Source organism: Calonectris borealis, chromosome 8, assembly GCF_964195595.1.
Source record: "Calonectris borealis chromosome 8, bCalBor7.hap1.2, whole genome shotgun sequence".
NCBI lineage: Eukaryota > Metazoa > Chordata > Aves > Procellariiformes > Procellariidae > Calonectris > Calonectris borealis.
In genome coordinates, this window is record NC_134319.1 from 13,277,875 (window position 1) to 13,293,807 (window position 15,933).

Below are 15,933 nucleotides of genomic sequence, written 5' to 3' on the forward strand. Positions count from 1 at the left end.
GCGGCGGCGGGGGCGCGCGCACGCGGCCGGAAGCGCGGCGGCAGCATGGCGCGGCGCGGGTCCCTCTCCGACTCCGGCTCGGAGGACTCCTCTCTCTCGGACTCGGAGGTGAGCCCGTGGCCGCAGTGGCGGGGCCGGGGCGCGGGCCGGGCGGTGAGGCGTCCCCCGGCAACCGCGGGGCAGGGCCGCCCGGTGCCCCCGCCGGCGGCGCGGCCTGACCGTGCCCTCTCCACAGCTGCAGGAGGCCTTCTCGAGGGGCGCGCTGAAGCCGGGGCTCAACGTGGTGCTGGAGGAGCGGCCGAAGCGGCGCAATGACGCGGTGAGCGGGGCCTTCTCGGGGCAGGGCGGAAACCCCGCGCCGGGGCCCGCGTCTCCCAGCGCCGGGTGCGGAGCAGGGGAGCCGCCGCTGGGGCCGCGGTGTCGGGGCAGGGCAGGCTCCAAGGTTCCTGTACTGCTGCGGTGATTTGGGGTATCACCCGGCGGCCTTGGAGGAGCAGCCCACGGTGTGACTTGGATATTCAGCCGGGCCCGCCTCGGGGAGGTGGTTCTGTGCGGTGATGTGCAGAGCTGTGCTTCCTTCACAGGACGGCCTGAAGCAGTGCCTGTCCGAATTCAAGCAGCAGCTAGCTTGGGTGGAAAGGCTGGATGTGACTTCGGGCCAGGTCGTGGATCCCGTCTCACAGAGTGCTTCTAACAAAGATGCTGTTGACCCCGAGAATGATTTCCAGAGAGAGATGAGCTTGTAAGTGTCAAAAACGGAGATTTCTTGCAGGGTCTTGGCATACTGCTGCGTGCTTGGAGCCATGCAGGTGTGCTGCAGACTGCTATGCTGGCTGACACCGGTATCATGTCACTCTTGTGCCATGTATTTTACATTTGATGGCTCTGAATGTTTTCCAAAATAACTACAAATTAATGCTAGTATATTTAACTTGTCTTGTGACTAGAAATAATTTCCCTCCTCGCAGCAGACTTCCATCCTTTGCTGAAAAGTTTATTTTAAAAGTTCCTTGGTCGCAGCACTATGGCTTTAACAGAGGATGTGAATTTTTCTTTGTGGATTTGTTTTGGTGTTATTACAGTTCTCTTGTTTTGCCTTGCCTTTTATAATCCAACATATAAAGCTGTAACTGGAAACTAGATAAATGTATATGTGCAAGATATAAGTGTTAATATTGTACTGGCATCTAAATCACTTTTAGTAGCACTGAACGCTGTAGGGCACAGCATGTTGATATAATTCTAGATCAATGCTTGTTAGATCTCAGTATCAGCTAGCTTATGTGAGCAGAGTTTCTGTCAGCGCTGTGAGATGCCCGATACCCAGTGACAGAGCTGGTGCTGTGCTGTCTCCCTAGTTACCGGCAGGCTCAGGCAGCAGTCCTGGAAGCCCTACCTAGGTTGCGTAAGCTCCAAGTTCCTACTAGAAGGCCAGATGATTACTTCGCAGAGATGGCCAAATCAGACCAACAGATGCAGAAGGTATGTGCAGTGAATAATGGCGTTCTTTCCTGTGATATGTGTTGGTGTTAGCCTTTGTTAGGGATTGACTTTGAGGTGCAATTTGTGAATACTTGTCTTCATCTCTTTGACAAATGCTTGTGACAATGTTTGTGTTTGAAATTTTGTTTGTGGTAGGAAATTTCTTCCTGTTTAGGTATTTCAGTGCAATGTGGGGATTTCCATAACCGGTTGGAACGTAAAGTAGAAAAGCACGATTTATACTCTGTCCTGAATGTATGTAATATTATAAATGGAGACTTTTTCTCCGTATGTATGGTTGTAAAGTTGTCTGTGTTTATGCAATTTGGCCTAAGACTTGCAGTCAGCTGTGGCATTAACGTGAACCTTTTTCCCTATTTAAGTATCACCCTTTGTTTATACTCAGTGTGTTTTGGTTCTCTGTGATTTTAAACTGTGTGTTATTGAATTAATCTATCATGGGTAGTAAGTCAGATTTGTGTAGGAAATAAGAATTTCATGAACTTGCTTCTTGATTGTGGTCTTTGTTCAAAACGGAACCCTAATTTTTGTTTTCGTTTTGGAAAAAAGACTACATTGTGTAAGTTAAACAAGCATGAGCTGGAGTCTAATTTGGAGGTTCATATATGACTTGATCACTGTTTTGATGGCTGATAGAATCTTCCTAGAGAAGATGAAGATTAGTAATTAGCTTGTGCTGAGGCGTAAGTCAATTCTACACGCAACTGTTACCTTCTTTTGCTGGCTTCTGTTTGAAGAACAGAGTTTTTATCTCCTAGTGGAGTCACAGACTGAATCCAGAAGATCTGTGTTGAAATCTGTGTAATCCCTTGTAATGTGGCATCCATATAGAAATGTTTGTGAACAAGGAGGGAACGAAAAAGATGTTTTCTATGGCATGGAAGGGTTGTTGACTCTTCTCCAGTGCTTTACTTTTAATAATGACAAGAAAGAAACTATCAAGTCTTCTACGTATACCTGAGTAGACTGACAAAATGTGACAAGATACTCTTGTTTAGCTGTTCCATTAGAGTCCATTATAAGTCTTTGTCTTGTCTCTGTGTGAGTTTTGTCTTTTTAACCAGATTTTGGCTACAGATCAGTTCAGGAGTTTCTGTAATAACTGTTTCAGCCTTGAGTTGAAAGAACGTTATGCCTTACCTGATCACGAGATGTTTTCTTTTTTACACTCATTGATAGTTCACGTAATTATTGATTCTGGGACTGCACAGCAATCATAAAATTCTCATATTTTCTTTTGCGTTATTGATAAATTTTGTTTTTTCTATCCCCTAATAAGATTCGACAGAAGCTTAAGAGTAAACAGGAAGCAATGGAGAGGTCTGAGAAGGCGAAACAACTCCGTGCAATGAGAAAATACGGCAAGAAGGTGAGGAGGAGCTACAAAAGGGACCTATCTATGACAAGAATCTAGACCCTGATTGAGGAGCTTAGAAAGTCAGACCACAGGAGGCTGGCTAAAATGTATGGAATCTGTCTAGTCTTCTGTCTAGCTGCTTTGAAGGAAGACAGAGCAAAAGATGGGATACTTTAAAAAAAAAAGAAAGAAAAAAAAAAAGAAAAGAAGAAGTATGGAACAACACTAACATTCTGCTTCTAATCTCAGGTGCAAACTGAGATTCTGCAGAGAAGACAAAAGGAGAAAAAAAATATGTTGAATGCAGTCAAGAAATACCAGAAAGGTAAAGTTAACTTGTCTAAGAGAGCAAATGTGTAATAGGAATAGTGACATGTGAGCAGTGTAAGGCAGTATGATGTGTGGTGTCAATCTGTAGTGCTGGGCAGTGAGGTTGAAAGGCTGCTGCTGTGCAGAATCATATGCCAGTGGCAGTGAAAATCCTCCCAAGTAGCTGTTCTTCAGTGAGGGTGACTTGTTGCTATTAGACTGTTGCTTAGACTGAAAATTCATATTTTCTGCGGTGGTAGCTGAGCAACTGTTATGTCTTCGCTCTTGCAGGTCTCTCTGACAAGCTGGATTTTCTAGATGAAGAGCAGACGTCATCTCAGGGCAATAAAAAAGGCAGTGCAAGTCAACGGATAAAGAAGGGGTGAGACCAGAAAAGAAAGATATTTAAATGCAGAATCTCTGTTTTTTTCAGTCTTTTAGGGGATCATTTTGTGGAACAAGAAAGCTGTTCTGATTAATGTTTGTTAAAATAAGTCTGAGGTGGCTTTCTATCCCTAGAGAGGAGGAAAACTGTGGCCAGAATGGAACGGAGACTGAAATGTGCTAACTTCTTACTCTTCTATAGGAGAGGAAAGGTTTATGATGGCTGATGGGAGTCCAGGAGCAGATACATGTGCCTCTTGAGAACTTCCTGAGGAAAGGAGTATAGGCAATGATGCTGTTCGGTTGTTTTTCAGACCAAATGCCAAAAGACGATACAAGAATCAGAAGTTTGGTTTTGGTGGGAAGAAGAAAGGCTCAAAGTGGAACACAAAGGAGAGTTTTAATGATGTATCCAGCTTCCGGTCAAAAGTGGCTCACAACAAAGGCCCAGGAAAAGCAGGAAAAGGAGGAAAAAAAGCCCTCAATGTAAGTAAAAATGTTGCATGCAAATGATCCTGGTTGGCTAGGAAGCCATCCCTGGTCTGGGAGGGAGAGCTGAGTACATGATGGGTGCCTCCAGCATCTGGAAGTGACAATGTCTGTCTTTGGGAGCTAAGCATAATTCAGTTGCAGAGAGAGTTGAGGGTGGTGGTTTGGTGTCTGTGCAGCGAAATGAGTGGGGGAGTTAGCAAGTACTGTTTGTTGCTACCTGTGTCCCAAAACCTCCCTCTCCAGAGGTACTGACAAGTACCCTTTCCTTGGTATCCTCCCCAAGCTATAGCATTAGAACAAAGATTGAAGTTATGAAAATAAAGATCTGAATCTGTCCTTTTTTTACAGAAGAGACCTGGAAAGAGAGCAAGGCAGAAAATGAAGAGCCGAGCGCGATAAGAGGACTCTGCTCCCCAGTGGGGTTCCTATGTTTCTGTGTGTTGCAAGATGTGTTTCTGCTGTCATCAAGCAGCTAACCATGAAGCAAGCTGGATGCTTCCCAGTGGCAAGAAAAAAAGTCAGTGGAAACTAGTGCCTTATCACTAATTTCTTCTTACTGTCTGTTTTGTTGAAGGATTGTTTTCTACTTAAACCTTTGGTGTGTGAACGTATTAAATGGTTTGCACAGAACTATGTCTAATTGATGTTTAGTTGTGTTATGAATGGTGGCTGAACCCTGCCCTTTGTTCCCTTCGTTCTGACAGCTTTTTCCACAGCTACTGTTGACATGAGCTTGGTGAACTTGAGTTCTGGGTCATGTTGCCAATGTCAGAATAGGAAGTCTGAAGCCTGTCAAGATGTTAAAGTGTTTTTTAGACTACTCATGTAGATGGGTTTGGAAACAGCAGTGGGACAAATGCAGCAATCTTATAAATAGGTTTATTTCTGTAACTATTGTCAGGCTGCGAATCTGGACAGACGGAGGTTCGTTCTTCCCTTTTCTCGCTATCTTCTCCTGCCAGAAATCTACCAGACTCGCCTAATAACAAGCAGGGCCTAACACATTAGATGTCATTAACTGCTTCTATCTAAGTTGTGTGGCTTTGCTACTCTACCACTGCAGACTGCTCCTACCCGTGCCCCGTGGCAGCCATTTATTTAGTGATCTCGGTTCTCCGGCGTGGGAAGTAGAGTCTGCAATCAGTACGGTCCACGTGAATCTGGGAAAGAAAAATGATGAATAGTCATGTGCTTTTACTAGAATTAGTAGTAGTAGTCCCTCCTGAGAAGAGTGATGCACGGTGTTATTGCTGCTGAGAAGTGCCCAAATGACAAACGAATAGGTTACCACTTATTTGAGAATACACTGTTCACTGCTTCATTAACGTACAAAACAGCATCATGAGTCCTGATGATATAAATTTAACTCTCTTCCCCACGTGCAAATTTAGTTGCCTCTTTCCTGCCAGCCTAATCCTACCACCAGTATCTAACAGCGTAAAGCCCTGCTGGAATGTCTGTCTCTAGCCTTGTCATGAGTAACTAGCTTACCTGAAGCGTAATATGAAAAGCTGCAGAAGACTATCTTGTTTTCTTATTTATCTTAGTTTTCTTTGTAACAGGCCAAAATTAATCAGGCCCTCATTTGCTTTTCTCGAAACACTAATCTACAAAGTCAGTCATTGTCACAGCTTGTTAATAAGATTGTTTGTCAGATATGATTGATGTCTCAGGTTGTTAATAAGGTTTCTTTTCCTCCTATTTATTCACGCTTCCCCAAATGAATCCTCACTGGTGTATTCTGCCTCGGGTTTATTTAGCTGATTATTAATTTTATGGTTTTGCTTGAAATTTGCTTGAAAGATACTGTACAGCAGCACATTTCTTTTCATGGTACTTATGTATGTCACTTCACATTGCTCACTACACCATTTCTCATGGCTGAATGCTTTAATAAACAGCTGTGACTACATATGTGGCATTTGGCAATGTGCTTGGGGTCGACTGTCATTGTAGATACTTTGCATACAAGTTTCTCAGAGGAAGTCTATTGTTTCTGTGTTCACAAGCCTATGCCAGTGTGAAGAGTCCTTTTAGTTGTAAATTTTAAAAACTTGTCCACGAACAGCTCTGCTCATTCCTAGTCATTCCTCTTTTCCATGTTTGCCACAAATTATTTTCTTGCATGAATATCTTTCAGTGTGATGGGCTGAACTTCTCTGAATCCTGCAAAGAGCTGAGTCCTTAAGCACCCTACTCACCAAAGGTGTTGTGTTCCAGCCAATTTCCTGGCTTTCAGTTTGTGGCTCTGAATATTTCTTTGTTGGCTCCAGTGCTGCATGATGAATAAGGTTCAGAAACTTGGCTGTTGGTTTAAGAGACACAAATACAGATGAAAGAAAGTATGTTTCAAAACCAGTCACCTGTGGATGTGTGTTAGAATGGGACATCCTAACACTGTCCAAGCAATAGCAAGAAAGCGAAGGTTGGAGGCAACCTCTGTGCTTCTGTGAATGATCTTGTAAGAGAATGCAGGGTGACATTTCTACTCAAATTTATCCTGATGAGATTTCAACGTTTGCCTGCCTACACTGTCCTGTTAATTCTGTCATCCCTGTCTGCTGTATTGCAGCATCTTACTTGTCTTATACCACATCTAGTATCAGCCAGCACTCCACATTAGCTGTCGTCTTTCTCAGTTGCCTGAGACCTTCTGCCTTTCCCGGTTTTGGTTTTCTTTTCCACCTTAATCCTTGACTAAAGCAGGCCAACTTTAACGGACATTAAGGTTTTTAGACAAAATTGGCATATTAGAAATAAGGGAGCAGTTGCTATAAGGGTTCCTGTTATTAGTGCTCTAAAGCAAGACTCAGCAGCCATTTCAGCAGTTTACCATATGTGGTGGTTAGGTAGAATCTGCAATGACAAGCAACATGTACGTATAAAACACGTTTCTAGATTTTTTTGCTTTCCCCTGAAAGACGTTTAGATTCTCAAGCAGAATTTTGTAGTATGATAACTAAAAACAAAAATAAAAGCATAATTGCATGAATGCAAGCTTGTACTGATAATGAAAAGTAATGGAAAAGGGCCGTAAAGTGGAAAAAACCCTGCCTTATGTTTAATAAAAATCATGAATGAGTTTAACTTTCTTCTGTTGTCACAGGGGTGTTTCCACGTATGTCATCTTTTAGACTAATTGGAATTTTTCAATCTTATTTATTAGTCATTTTCTTACGTAATTATCAGAAGCTGTTCAGAGATTTCTTACCATCTGCCGGCTCTTCTATATTATCATGCCAAGACATAGGCTTCTTGGTGATCGTGTGAACTGTAAAGAAATGATGAGGTTAATTACTTTAATGTGAATTTAGCATCACAGCCAGGTGTAGGATATCTATCATTGCAAACGTTCCTTTTGATTATTCCCCAGTCTGGGCCCAGCTACTTCACTGAAGTTGTAGAGAGAGAACAGCATGTGAACAGAACAAAATGAGTTAGAGTACTGACTAACAGCAACTTCCTAGAAAGGGATGAGGGTTAAGCATGCTAAAGGCCCTTCTACTGGATGCTGCCTGCAGTCACCACAGCAAAGTTCCACCCCACCCATGTGATGGCCTGCAGAGTGCCAAATTTCAGGAAATTATTTTCCTTTGGTTTGTTTTTGTTTTGTTGTAAAAGCTAGACCTGAGTGAATGTATTCACATCACCTGTCCGTGCCAGCACAGATTATGATATTCTATGACTGTGAACTGGCAGGTAGAAATCAGCCCAGGGGCTGAAGAAACACAGTGTAGTGTTGGGGCGCTCTACCCCATCTTAGCTCTGTGGTTTTTGCTCAAGATCCTTGAGTTCGAGATCCTAAATGGTTGCCTCACTTGTAAATGTTTACTAAGGCACTGTCTAATCTGGGCAAATTGGTCATGTCTCCATTCTGTCTTTGGGTGTGCAGACTGGTTCCTTAGGCAGAAGAAAAGCCCACCAGTTGCTCCTTCCAGATCCACCCCTCTCACTGGCCACTGCTGGCATTCTTGGGTGCAGCTGCTTGTGTTTGACGTGCAGCCGAGTGCTCCGGGGCCTGCCCCTGCCCCTGCCTCCGCCTCATGCAGGCAGGCCCCACGAGCCTTCCCGCCGCCCTGCGGCTCGGTGCAATGCTTGTCTTGCCCGCGGGGCTTCCGCGCCAGTTCTCTGTGACCGTGGGGCCGCCCGCGCGCCGCCTCACCGCGGTGGAGCGGGTTCACGCAGTACTGCGTGTGCAGCCTCTGGCACTGCAGCTCCTTCCGCACCCGCTCGCACAGGAGCTGGTTCTGCCGCACCGGGTCCGGCGGCTCCTTCTCCCCGCTGCGGGCGGCCATGGCCCCGCCGGGCTATGCGGCGTTCCGTAGCCTGGCAACGCTGCACGTAGTCCCCCACGAGGCTGCTGATTGGCCCGGCTGGCGCTCCGCCCCCCTCCTCGGACCTTTTCCGTTCCCGCCTCCTATTGGCCGTCGAGTTAAAGCCCCTGGCGCTGATTGGCGGCGGCTGCACGCGGCGAGTTTGAACGGCCGGTGCGGGGGTGGCAGCGGCAGGATGGAGGACGCGGAGCTGCGCTGCACGGTGGCCGTGGAGCAGCCGCTGCCGGGGGGACAGGCCCCGCGGCGCCGCGTGATGCGGGGCGCGCTGGTGCTGCTGGGCCGCAACGAGCTGCGGCAGCCGGTGCTGCGGGTGGTCGGCGGTAGCGGCGGGGCGGCGGCGCTAAGCTTCGCCCTGGCCGGTGACGCCGTGCGGCTCTTCACGCGGTTCGCGGGCGACGGGCGGGCGGCGGTGCGGGTGGGGCCGGGCGGCGCCCAGGTCCTGCTCTCCGACTGCCCCCCGGACGCACTGCGCCGCTTCCTCCGCCTCCTGCGGCTCAAGGTCGCCGCCGGGCCGCGGGCCGCGCCGCGTGGCCCCCGCCTGCTGGACCGGCCGCCGCCGGCCTTCGCCGTCATCAGCCCACTGCAGGAGCGAGACCTGCTGCGTGCCCCCGGCCGCCTCCGCGGCGGCCAGGCGCGGGGGGAGCGCCCGGCGGAGGTGAGTCCCGGGGCGAGGGGGGCGGCCGCGGTTACTGGCCCCGGTTGCCGACCCCACTCTCACAGCGCGCCGCCGCCCGTTCCGCAGGTGCCGCGCGCGGAGAGGCGGCCCCCGGCGAGGCTCTCGGCGGAGCAGGAGGCGGTGCTGGGAGCCGTGCGGAGCGGGAAGAGCATCTTCTTCACCGGCTGTGCAGGTGAGGGGGCTGGGTGCTGTCACCGGGTAAAGTCCCCGGGCGTCGCTGCTGACCTGCTGCTTCTCCCTCCTCCAAGGGACTGGGAAGTCGTTCCTGCTGAAGAAGATCGTGGGCTCCCTCCCTCCGAAGAGCACCTATGCTACAGCCAGCACGGGAGTGGCGGCTTGTCACATCGGTGGCACCACTCTCCACGCCTTCGCAGGTAACAGTCTGCCTGACAGCGAGGAGCTGGGAGCTCTGGCTCCCTTGTCAAAGAGTCAGGAGCTTCCTAAAACTTTTCTTTCTTCTCCTCTGCCAGGGATCGGTTCTGGGAACGCCCCGCTGGAACAGTGTATTCAGCTGGCGGAGAGGCCTGGGGTGCGCCAGCACTGGCTGGCCTGCCAGCACTTAATTATTGATGAGATCTCAATGGTGGATGGCAAGTTCTTTGACAGGCTGGAGGCAGTGGCGAGGTTAGTGATTGTCAGGTCAAACAACTAACAGAAAGGAGTTTCCCTAAATTTCCAGGCTGCTTCTTTCCTCTGGTTATGTGAATGGATAGAAGGCAACCACTGGCATAGGACTGGAAGAAAGTATGAAAACATAGCCAGCATTGGGGCAGACCTTTATCTTGAGATAAGCTTTGATCATGTCCCTGCTCCTCAGCTGTGGCTGTTCTGATTGCTGTTTCCATCTCTGGAGCCAAGTGTTGTCTATAGAAAACTGAGTCCAGAATACAGCCGTCTATGCTGTGCCCAGCAGCTCTTTCCTGCAGAGAGAAGCAGTTTAGTATAGCAGCTACCAAAGAACCAAGACTGGTAATGACATCTGGGGTGGGTAAGAAAAGCAAACTTAACGTCACGTAATAGCGTTGCTTAATTATTTGAGCTCTTCTGACACAACTCAAGATAATAATCTTTTATTGCAGGTGGTGTGTGTTTGAATGTACTGATAGACTAAGAAGTAACTTCTGAGACCTATCTGTGTCCAGGTCCTGGAGGGCATTCAAAGCTTCTCCTCTCTTCCCTCCCTTTCAGAGCAGTCAGAAAACGGGATGAGCCTTTTGGAGGAATTCAGCTAATTATCTGTGGGGACTTCTTGCAGCTACCCCCAGTCTGCAAGGCTAACGAAGAAACCAAGTTCTGCTTCCAGGTACAAAACTGTCCCTAAACTCATTCTTATACTTCAAGTCTGCCTCTTTCTTAACAAGAGAATGATTTGCCAGGCAAAAAGCTGGAGGAAATGCATCCACGTAAACATGGAGCTGACTGAAGTGCGGAGACAGACCGACAAGACCTTTGTCTCACTCTTGAGTGCAGTTCGTTTAGGCAGGTGAGGAGAAACTCAGCTCCCTTTATAATCCCTGCTCCCTACTGACGGAGCAGAGGAAAGAGCAGTTTGTCACTTCTCTGTGCTCTATCAGGAATGTGTGGCTGGGGGCAATCACTATAAATGCTTTAGTTAATGGAAGCAGGTTTTATATATGCTTCTCTGGTAGGGAAGGACCCTTGCTAGGGTCCCTCTTTGCAATTTTTGCTAAGGAATTCAATGGATCCTGAGCTGGCAATGGCCAGGGCTGGGGCACACACTTGCACATCTCTTCAACTTTGTGAAGTTATCTTTCTCTGTCCTTCTCTCTGGAGACCTGGGAAGGTTACTGCTGCTCAAGACCTGTACCCAATCACTTTAAGTAATAATTTCCTTTTCCTGGTTACCAGGTGCACCGAGGAGGTTACCAGACTGCTGATGCAGACCGCTGCTAACAGGTCTGAGCGTGATGGGATCCTGGCTACACGGCTCTGCACCCATAAAGATGATGTAGAAATAACTAATGAGAGACGTTTGCAACAGCTATCAGGTGAACTCCTTGGAGGAAGCTGCTGGCTTTGGGGCTGAGCTCTGAGTGGATGCAATAGGGATACTGTGGTGTCAGGATAAACTCATGTTCTGTCATGCACAGCAGCACCAGTCCAAACTGTGCGTGTTGGAGTTGAGCTGCCTGGGGAAAAACTTCACAGCTTTTTGCTTAAAAATCCACACTGTTACTTCTTGGTGCATAATAGACAGCAAGTTCATTGCTTGCTGTGAATTAGGGTGGGTCATTACTGCCTCCATACCCCTGCCTTTTCTTTCTATAGCATTTCAGAAAGGCAGTGCTCTATCCAGCCATGGCTTGAATTAATGGCTGTTTCATTTCTGCCTCCCTGTCTGGCCCTAGGATTCTTTCTTAGTCCTCTTTGAAGATCTGGTGTTGACAGCAAGTGAAACTGGTCATATGCTCAAAATGGTGACTGCTCAGTTCTTATTTACTGCTGGCCTTTGATTCCTGAGCCTTCTCATGCTCTGGGAGTTATGCTGGGAAGAGAGGCAATAGTGAGCTTTCTGCTGTTAGATGTGACAAGGTTTGTGTGAAGATGTCCTACCAGCAGAGCAGAATGGATATTAAAAGAAGAATTGCTGTTAGAAATAAATGTTAAGCCTCCTGCAATGCTATGTGGAATATGTTCAATGGTTGCAATTTGTCAGATCTTTCTTTCCTGAATAGGAGAAGTGCGCACTTTTGAGGCTTTGGACAGTGACCCAATGCTAGTGAAGTTAATTGATGCTCAGTGTCCTGTGGGTGGTAGAGTTGAGCTAAAGCTTGGAGCTCAGGTGAGTGTGTGTACATACATTTGTGAAAGACCAGCAGATCAAATGGCATAAGAAAAATAAAGGAATAGCAGATAAATGTATGGAGTAGATCAATGTATAGAATGCAGATTCTGTATAGAACAACTATGCCAGGCCAACAGAAGACTCTATCCTCTATCCTTTCTGCTTGGAATCTTATCCAGACAGAGAATTAGTTTGATTTGAGTGTAGGTTCATGCCTCACAGACAGTGGTGACTGCTATGACTTTGACACACATTTCCAATCAGGTTTAGAAGCTTCCAGGCAGCAGAGAGCACACACAGTCCTTGCCTGCTCTCTCAGCTCCAGGTACAGCAGCCCTCCCAACCTGTAAGGGTATGGCACAGCTTGCCAAATTTGCAGGACTGCGCACCTTGCTGTAAGGTAGGGCTGTCAGAGTGGAAAGGATGCAGGATTGTGCTTAGCAGCGGCACTGTTTGCCTTGGAAAGTTGTTCCTTAGGTGTTCCCAGAATCTATATATGTCTAGGCTGGTTGGTGTTTGGGGAAGGGGAATCTGTTCCCTGGATCTGTGGACAGAAGCAGCTCAAGTGAACTGTTCAGTGCTACAGAGTGATGTAGTTGGGAATCCTAGGAAGGAAAAGCTGTGAAATAATTTCAAATTGGAGATGGTGCTCTATCCTGCAATAGGATGATGTGGCCGTGGCCATATCAGCCTGCTGTGCTTATGTGTCCTGACTAGAAGCTTAGCTGCAGGTGGCTGAACAGGCTGTAAAGCCAGTGCACTAAGGGATTTTTCTTTTTCTCTATAGGTGATGCTAGCTAAGAATCTGGATGTGTCTCAAGGGCTGGTGAATGGGGCACGAGGAGTTGTTGTAGGATTTGAAAGTGAACAGAAGGGTAAGTAAGCTTTTTTTTTTTTGTTGAAGGAAGAGGGGAAAAAACAAAACAATCTATCATTGACAGCTGATGACTTGTTAATTTTGTTTGCTGCTTGGTAAGAATAATTTGAGGGACAGCAGGGAGGAGGTCTTCTCTGCAGTGAGAGGCTTGGGACTCTCATAAGGGTGTGATGTCATGTGCTGCATCAGCTGTAGCTATCTGTAGGGCATCTTGTCTGCTTTTCTTTATTCTCTAGATTTGCGTTTCCTGTCTGTTCTGTTGAAGCAAGTCTTGGTGGGTTTTTTTTGTTTGTTTTTCTCAGACAATAATGTATTTTTCTCTGCATCTCAACTGATAAATTACCTGACTTTAATTCTCCTGCTTAAGTAGGTCCCAAACATAATTTCAGGACATCCTATTTACTGTGTGTGGGTTTAATGTTTTGGTTTTTTTTTTTGGTGTGGGATTTTCTTTTTTTAATGCAGTCCTAAAAGTCATGAAAGACTGACATGGGGAAGGAGGAAATTCTTAGGCTGCTGGCTTCCTGGCTGTTGAGTGTCAGGAATAGATCCCTGTTTTTCTCCTCCTCCCATTCCTACAGGGCTGCCTAAGGTGAGGTTTCTCTGTGGGGTCACACAGGTCATCAAAATGGAGAAATGGGTCTTCAAAGGACCATCAGGATTTCATCTGAGTCGTCAACAGTTGCCTTTAAAATTGGCATGGGCCATTTCCATTCACAAGAGTCAGGTGGGTGTTCTTATACAGCTGTCTATAGACTTTTACACCATCATAAGCCTTATTTCGTGGTTGAGCTTGCATTGTTGGTAAAACAGGAAGGAAAACTGAAAGGCCTTTGTTGTGGGGGACCTCTAGAATATCTGTGTCTAGCTGCAGAGAAGGCAGCACCTCTTCTGCTTGTGATGCTTGTCTACAGGGTCAAGGATGGGCTAGCAATACTGCTAGAGTTTCCATAAGGGTGCTGCCATCTGCATAGTTGGGCTTAGACTACAAAGCAGCATTATTTACTGCTGTGGGCTGATCAGGGTAGTGTTTCTCTGATAGTCATCAGCATTAGTGACACTGAGGTTTGCAGTGTACCTGAGGAAGCTGCAGGAGTCACAGCTGTGCTCTTTGGGCTGGACTCCCCCTTTGGTGGTATGTGTTGGTTTTTTCAATGTAACTAATACAGTTCCTACCTTTCCAGAAGACTCTATACACTTTGATAAATACTTGTCTTGGTATTAGACCTGTGAGTTTGTTCCCATGACACTGCTTAAACCAGGCCACGTTGTAAATTCTGCTGCCTTCTGGGATGTCTCTTGGTGCAGACAGGGCTGGCCAGGCCTAACCCAAACTCTGTCTCAGATGGTCTGTCTGAGGACTGCTTGAGACTGGCGGCTGCTCCAGTTAATTACTAGGAGTGAAAACAGCAGGACTTCTTTCCCTGCTGTGTTGATTACATGGGATTTGTGGAGTTTCACACAACAAGAGGCTCACTGGAGTTAGTGGACCCTACTGTCTGCTAGCAATTTCCTGACAGTGGAAAACTGTCCTTTTCTTTCTACTGATTCCCATCTTTTAAACAGTTACATAGTCAAACAAGAGACTTCCTTTTGTTTATCAAGCCCGTCCACCAAGGATGGTACCTTTGACAGACTCATAGGACAGGTTAGTGTTGATACAGCACAGTGTTCTTTTTTGTTTGTTTGTTCTGTAACAAACTTCTCCATGTCTTTGATAGGGCATGTCTTTAGATTGTGTGGAAATCTCCCTGTCTCGTGTCTTTGAAAGTGGGCAGGCTTACGTAGCCCTCTCCCGAGCCCGTAGCCTTGCAGGTCTCCGTGTTCTGGATTTTGATCCAAAAGTAGTGAGAGCTGATCCTTCTGTGTTGCAGTTCTATAAACAGCTGAGACGTCATCAACTTCTAACCCAGGTAAAAAAATCCCGTGCTAGCAAAGCCTGCTTTGTGCAGCCAGGATGAGAGGTGTTTGCGCTGAGATGGTACTTTTTCTTCCTAAGCAAGATCATTCAAATTAAAACTTGTAGTGGCAGGAGACATGAAACTGCAGAGAGGGAATGTTGTGGGGCAGCTCTTGGTGGCAAAATATATACTGTACTGTTGGGATTGTATAACACTACCTGGCCCTGTGGGTGAAAGGATGGATTGGGATTCTTTGATCCTCTTCTTGCAGTAAGGACTGAAAGGGAAGTGGGCACACAAGAAATCTCTTCTATTTTTTTTCTCCCCTCCTCCTCCCCCACCCCCAGGATTCTCTACACACCCATTCAGGTGCTGATGAGAAGGAGAACTGGAAATGCAGCTGAGAATGCTCTTCTGGCCTTTGTGAGGCATCAGCACAGACTGCTGAGTTGCAGCGATCTTGCTATTGAGTATATTTGATAACATAGATAAAGTCAAAGGCATTTTTTTAGATGTTTGCTTCATTCAGCTGACTCTGGATATGTAGAAGTATCCCCGTCTCGAGCCTCTGAAACTTGGAAGGCTTCTGTAGCCCCTTTCTGAGCCCACAGCCTTGAGTACTTCTGTGTCACAAATGCAACTCTAGCAAACAAAATGACTGAACAAGGACGTGCTTGAGGGACCTTCCTACAGTTCTATCCTGTCTGCCTGGTTGCATCTTATTCTCCACATATGTAGACTGAAACTTGTGTGCCTTCAAGTATACCACGGTTGAGAGATGGAAGGTGTGTGTCCTCTTTGCCTGGATGGATTGGACCTGTTCACAAGAGCTGCTGACACAAGGGAAAACAGTGCTAAGTGTCTGGAATACATGCTTGATTCTCCTACAAGCGAGGAGCTGCCAGGAGCCGGGCTATCACTTTATAGCATGCTGGGGTGTTCTTGCCTTCCAGATGCTTAACACCAGGAGGCTGTGCATAACTTCTTCCACAAGCAGAACTGTAAGAGTTATACATTGCCTGTTATGCTGATACATAGCCTTTTTGTTAGTCTGTTGCATACAATAAGATGTGATTTTTAGTTTTTTAACCTTCCGAGATGAGCTGGCTCTGTTTAAAAATAGGAGGAAGTCCTACATCTTATACCCATAATTATGGAACTACAAGAATCATGAAGATCTATTACCCAACTAGCAAGAAGGGAGTGAGAGGAGATGGGTGCTGGTGGGAGCCCCTCTTGTTTAAACACATGAGGCTCGCTCAAATGGGAGGGAGTTTCTGCTGGAAACAATGCA

The 15,933-nt window shown here is 46.9% G+C and overlaps 3 protein-coding genes across 3 annotated transcripts; 2 read left to right on the top strand and 1 right to left on the bottom strand.

Annotated features, from left to right (window-relative positions):
- Positions 1 to 14: 14 nt before the first annotated feature.
- EBNA1BP2 (EBNA1 binding protein 2) lies at positions 15 to 4,675 on the top strand. Its single transcript, XM_075156036.1, has 9 exons — positions 15 to 108; positions 236 to 319; positions 585 to 742; positions 1,359 to 1,482; positions 2,783 to 2,872; positions 3,110 to 3,185; positions 3,461 to 3,551; positions 3,868 to 4,039; positions 4,394 to 4,675. Exons 1-9 carry the CDS (start codon positions 46 to 48, stop codon positions 4,442 to 4,444), a joined length of 909 nt encoding a protein of 302 aa, XP_075012137.1. The 5' UTR covers positions 15 to 45; the 3' UTR covers positions 4,445 to 4,675.
- A 234-nt stretch (positions 4,676 to 4,909) lies between these two features.
- CFAP144 (cilia and flagella associated protein 144) lies at positions 4,910 to 8,347 on the bottom strand. Its single transcript, XM_075156037.1, has 4 exons — positions 8,208 to 8,347; positions 7,257 to 7,316; positions 6,247 to 6,350; positions 4,910 to 5,205 (listed from the first exon to the last, which is right to left on the bottom strand). The coding sequence occupies exons 1-4, from the start codon at positions 8,338 to 8,340 to the stop codon at positions 5,140 to 5,142; spliced, it is 363 nt and encodes a 120-aa protein (XP_075012138.1). The 5' UTR covers positions 8,341 to 8,347; the 3' UTR covers positions 4,910 to 5,139.
- Positions 8,348 to 8,554: 207 nt separating this feature from the next.
- On the top strand, positions 8,555 to 15,665 carry PIF1 (PIF1 5'-to-3' DNA helicase). The gene is made up of 12 exons (XM_075157051.1): positions 8,555 to 9,034; positions 9,122 to 9,227; positions 9,304 to 9,429; positions 9,526 to 9,679; positions 10,244 to 10,358; positions 10,432 to 10,538; positions 10,925 to 11,064; positions 11,752 to 11,858; positions 12,649 to 12,736; positions 13,320 to 13,465; positions 14,460 to 14,651; positions 14,987 to 15,665. Exons 1-12 carry the CDS (start codon positions 8,555 to 8,557, stop codon positions 15,041 to 15,043), a joined length of 1,818 nt encoding a protein of 605 aa, XP_075013152.1. The 3' UTR covers positions 15,044 to 15,665.
- Positions 15,666 to 15,933: the final 268 nt, after the last annotated feature.

What these genes read in the sequence shown, in the direction of transcription:
- PIF1 (XM_075157051.1), top strand. Translation starts at nt 8,555, where the DNA reads ATGGAGGACGCGGAGCTGCGCTGCACGGTGGCCGTGGAGCAGCCGCTG. An exon ending in AGCTAAAGCTTGGAGCTCAG is followed by an intron (nt 11,859 to 12,648) that starts GTGAGTGTGTGT and finishes TTTTCTCTATAG; the next exon opens with GTGATGCTAGCTAAGAATCT. An exon ending in GTCATCAACTTCTAACCCAG is followed by an intron (nt 14,652 to 14,986) that starts GTAAAAAAATCC and finishes CCCCACCCCCAG; the next exon opens with GATTCTCTACACACCCATTC.
- CFAP144 (XM_075156037.1), bottom strand. Translation starts at nt 8,340, where the DNA reads ATGGCCGCCCGCAGCGGGGAGAAGGAGCCGCCGGACCCGGTGCGGCAG. An exon ending in TATAGAAGAGCCGGCAGATG is followed by an intron (nt 6,351 to 7,256) that starts GTAAGAAATCTC and finishes TTAAACCAACAG; the next exon opens with CCAAGTTTCTGAACCTTATT. An exon ending in GCTGGAACACAACACCTTTG is followed by an intron (nt 5,206 to 6,246) that starts GTGAGTAGGGTG and finishes TTTCTTTCCCAG; the next exon opens with ATTCACGTGGACCGTACTGA.
- EBNA1BP2 (XM_075156036.1), top strand. Translation starts at nt 46, where the DNA reads ATGGCGCGGCGCGGGTCCCTCTCCGACTCCGGCTCGGAGGACTCCTCT. An exon ending in CGAAGCGGCGCAATGACGCG is followed by an intron (nt 320 to 584) that starts GTGAGCGGGGCC and finishes CTTCCTTCACAG; the next exon opens with GACGGCCTGAAGCAGTGCCT. An exon ending in TTCCAGAGAGAGATGAGCTT is followed by an intron (nt 743 to 1,358) that starts GTAAGTGTCAAA and finishes CTGTCTCCCTAG; the next exon opens with TTACCGGCAGGCTCAGGCAG.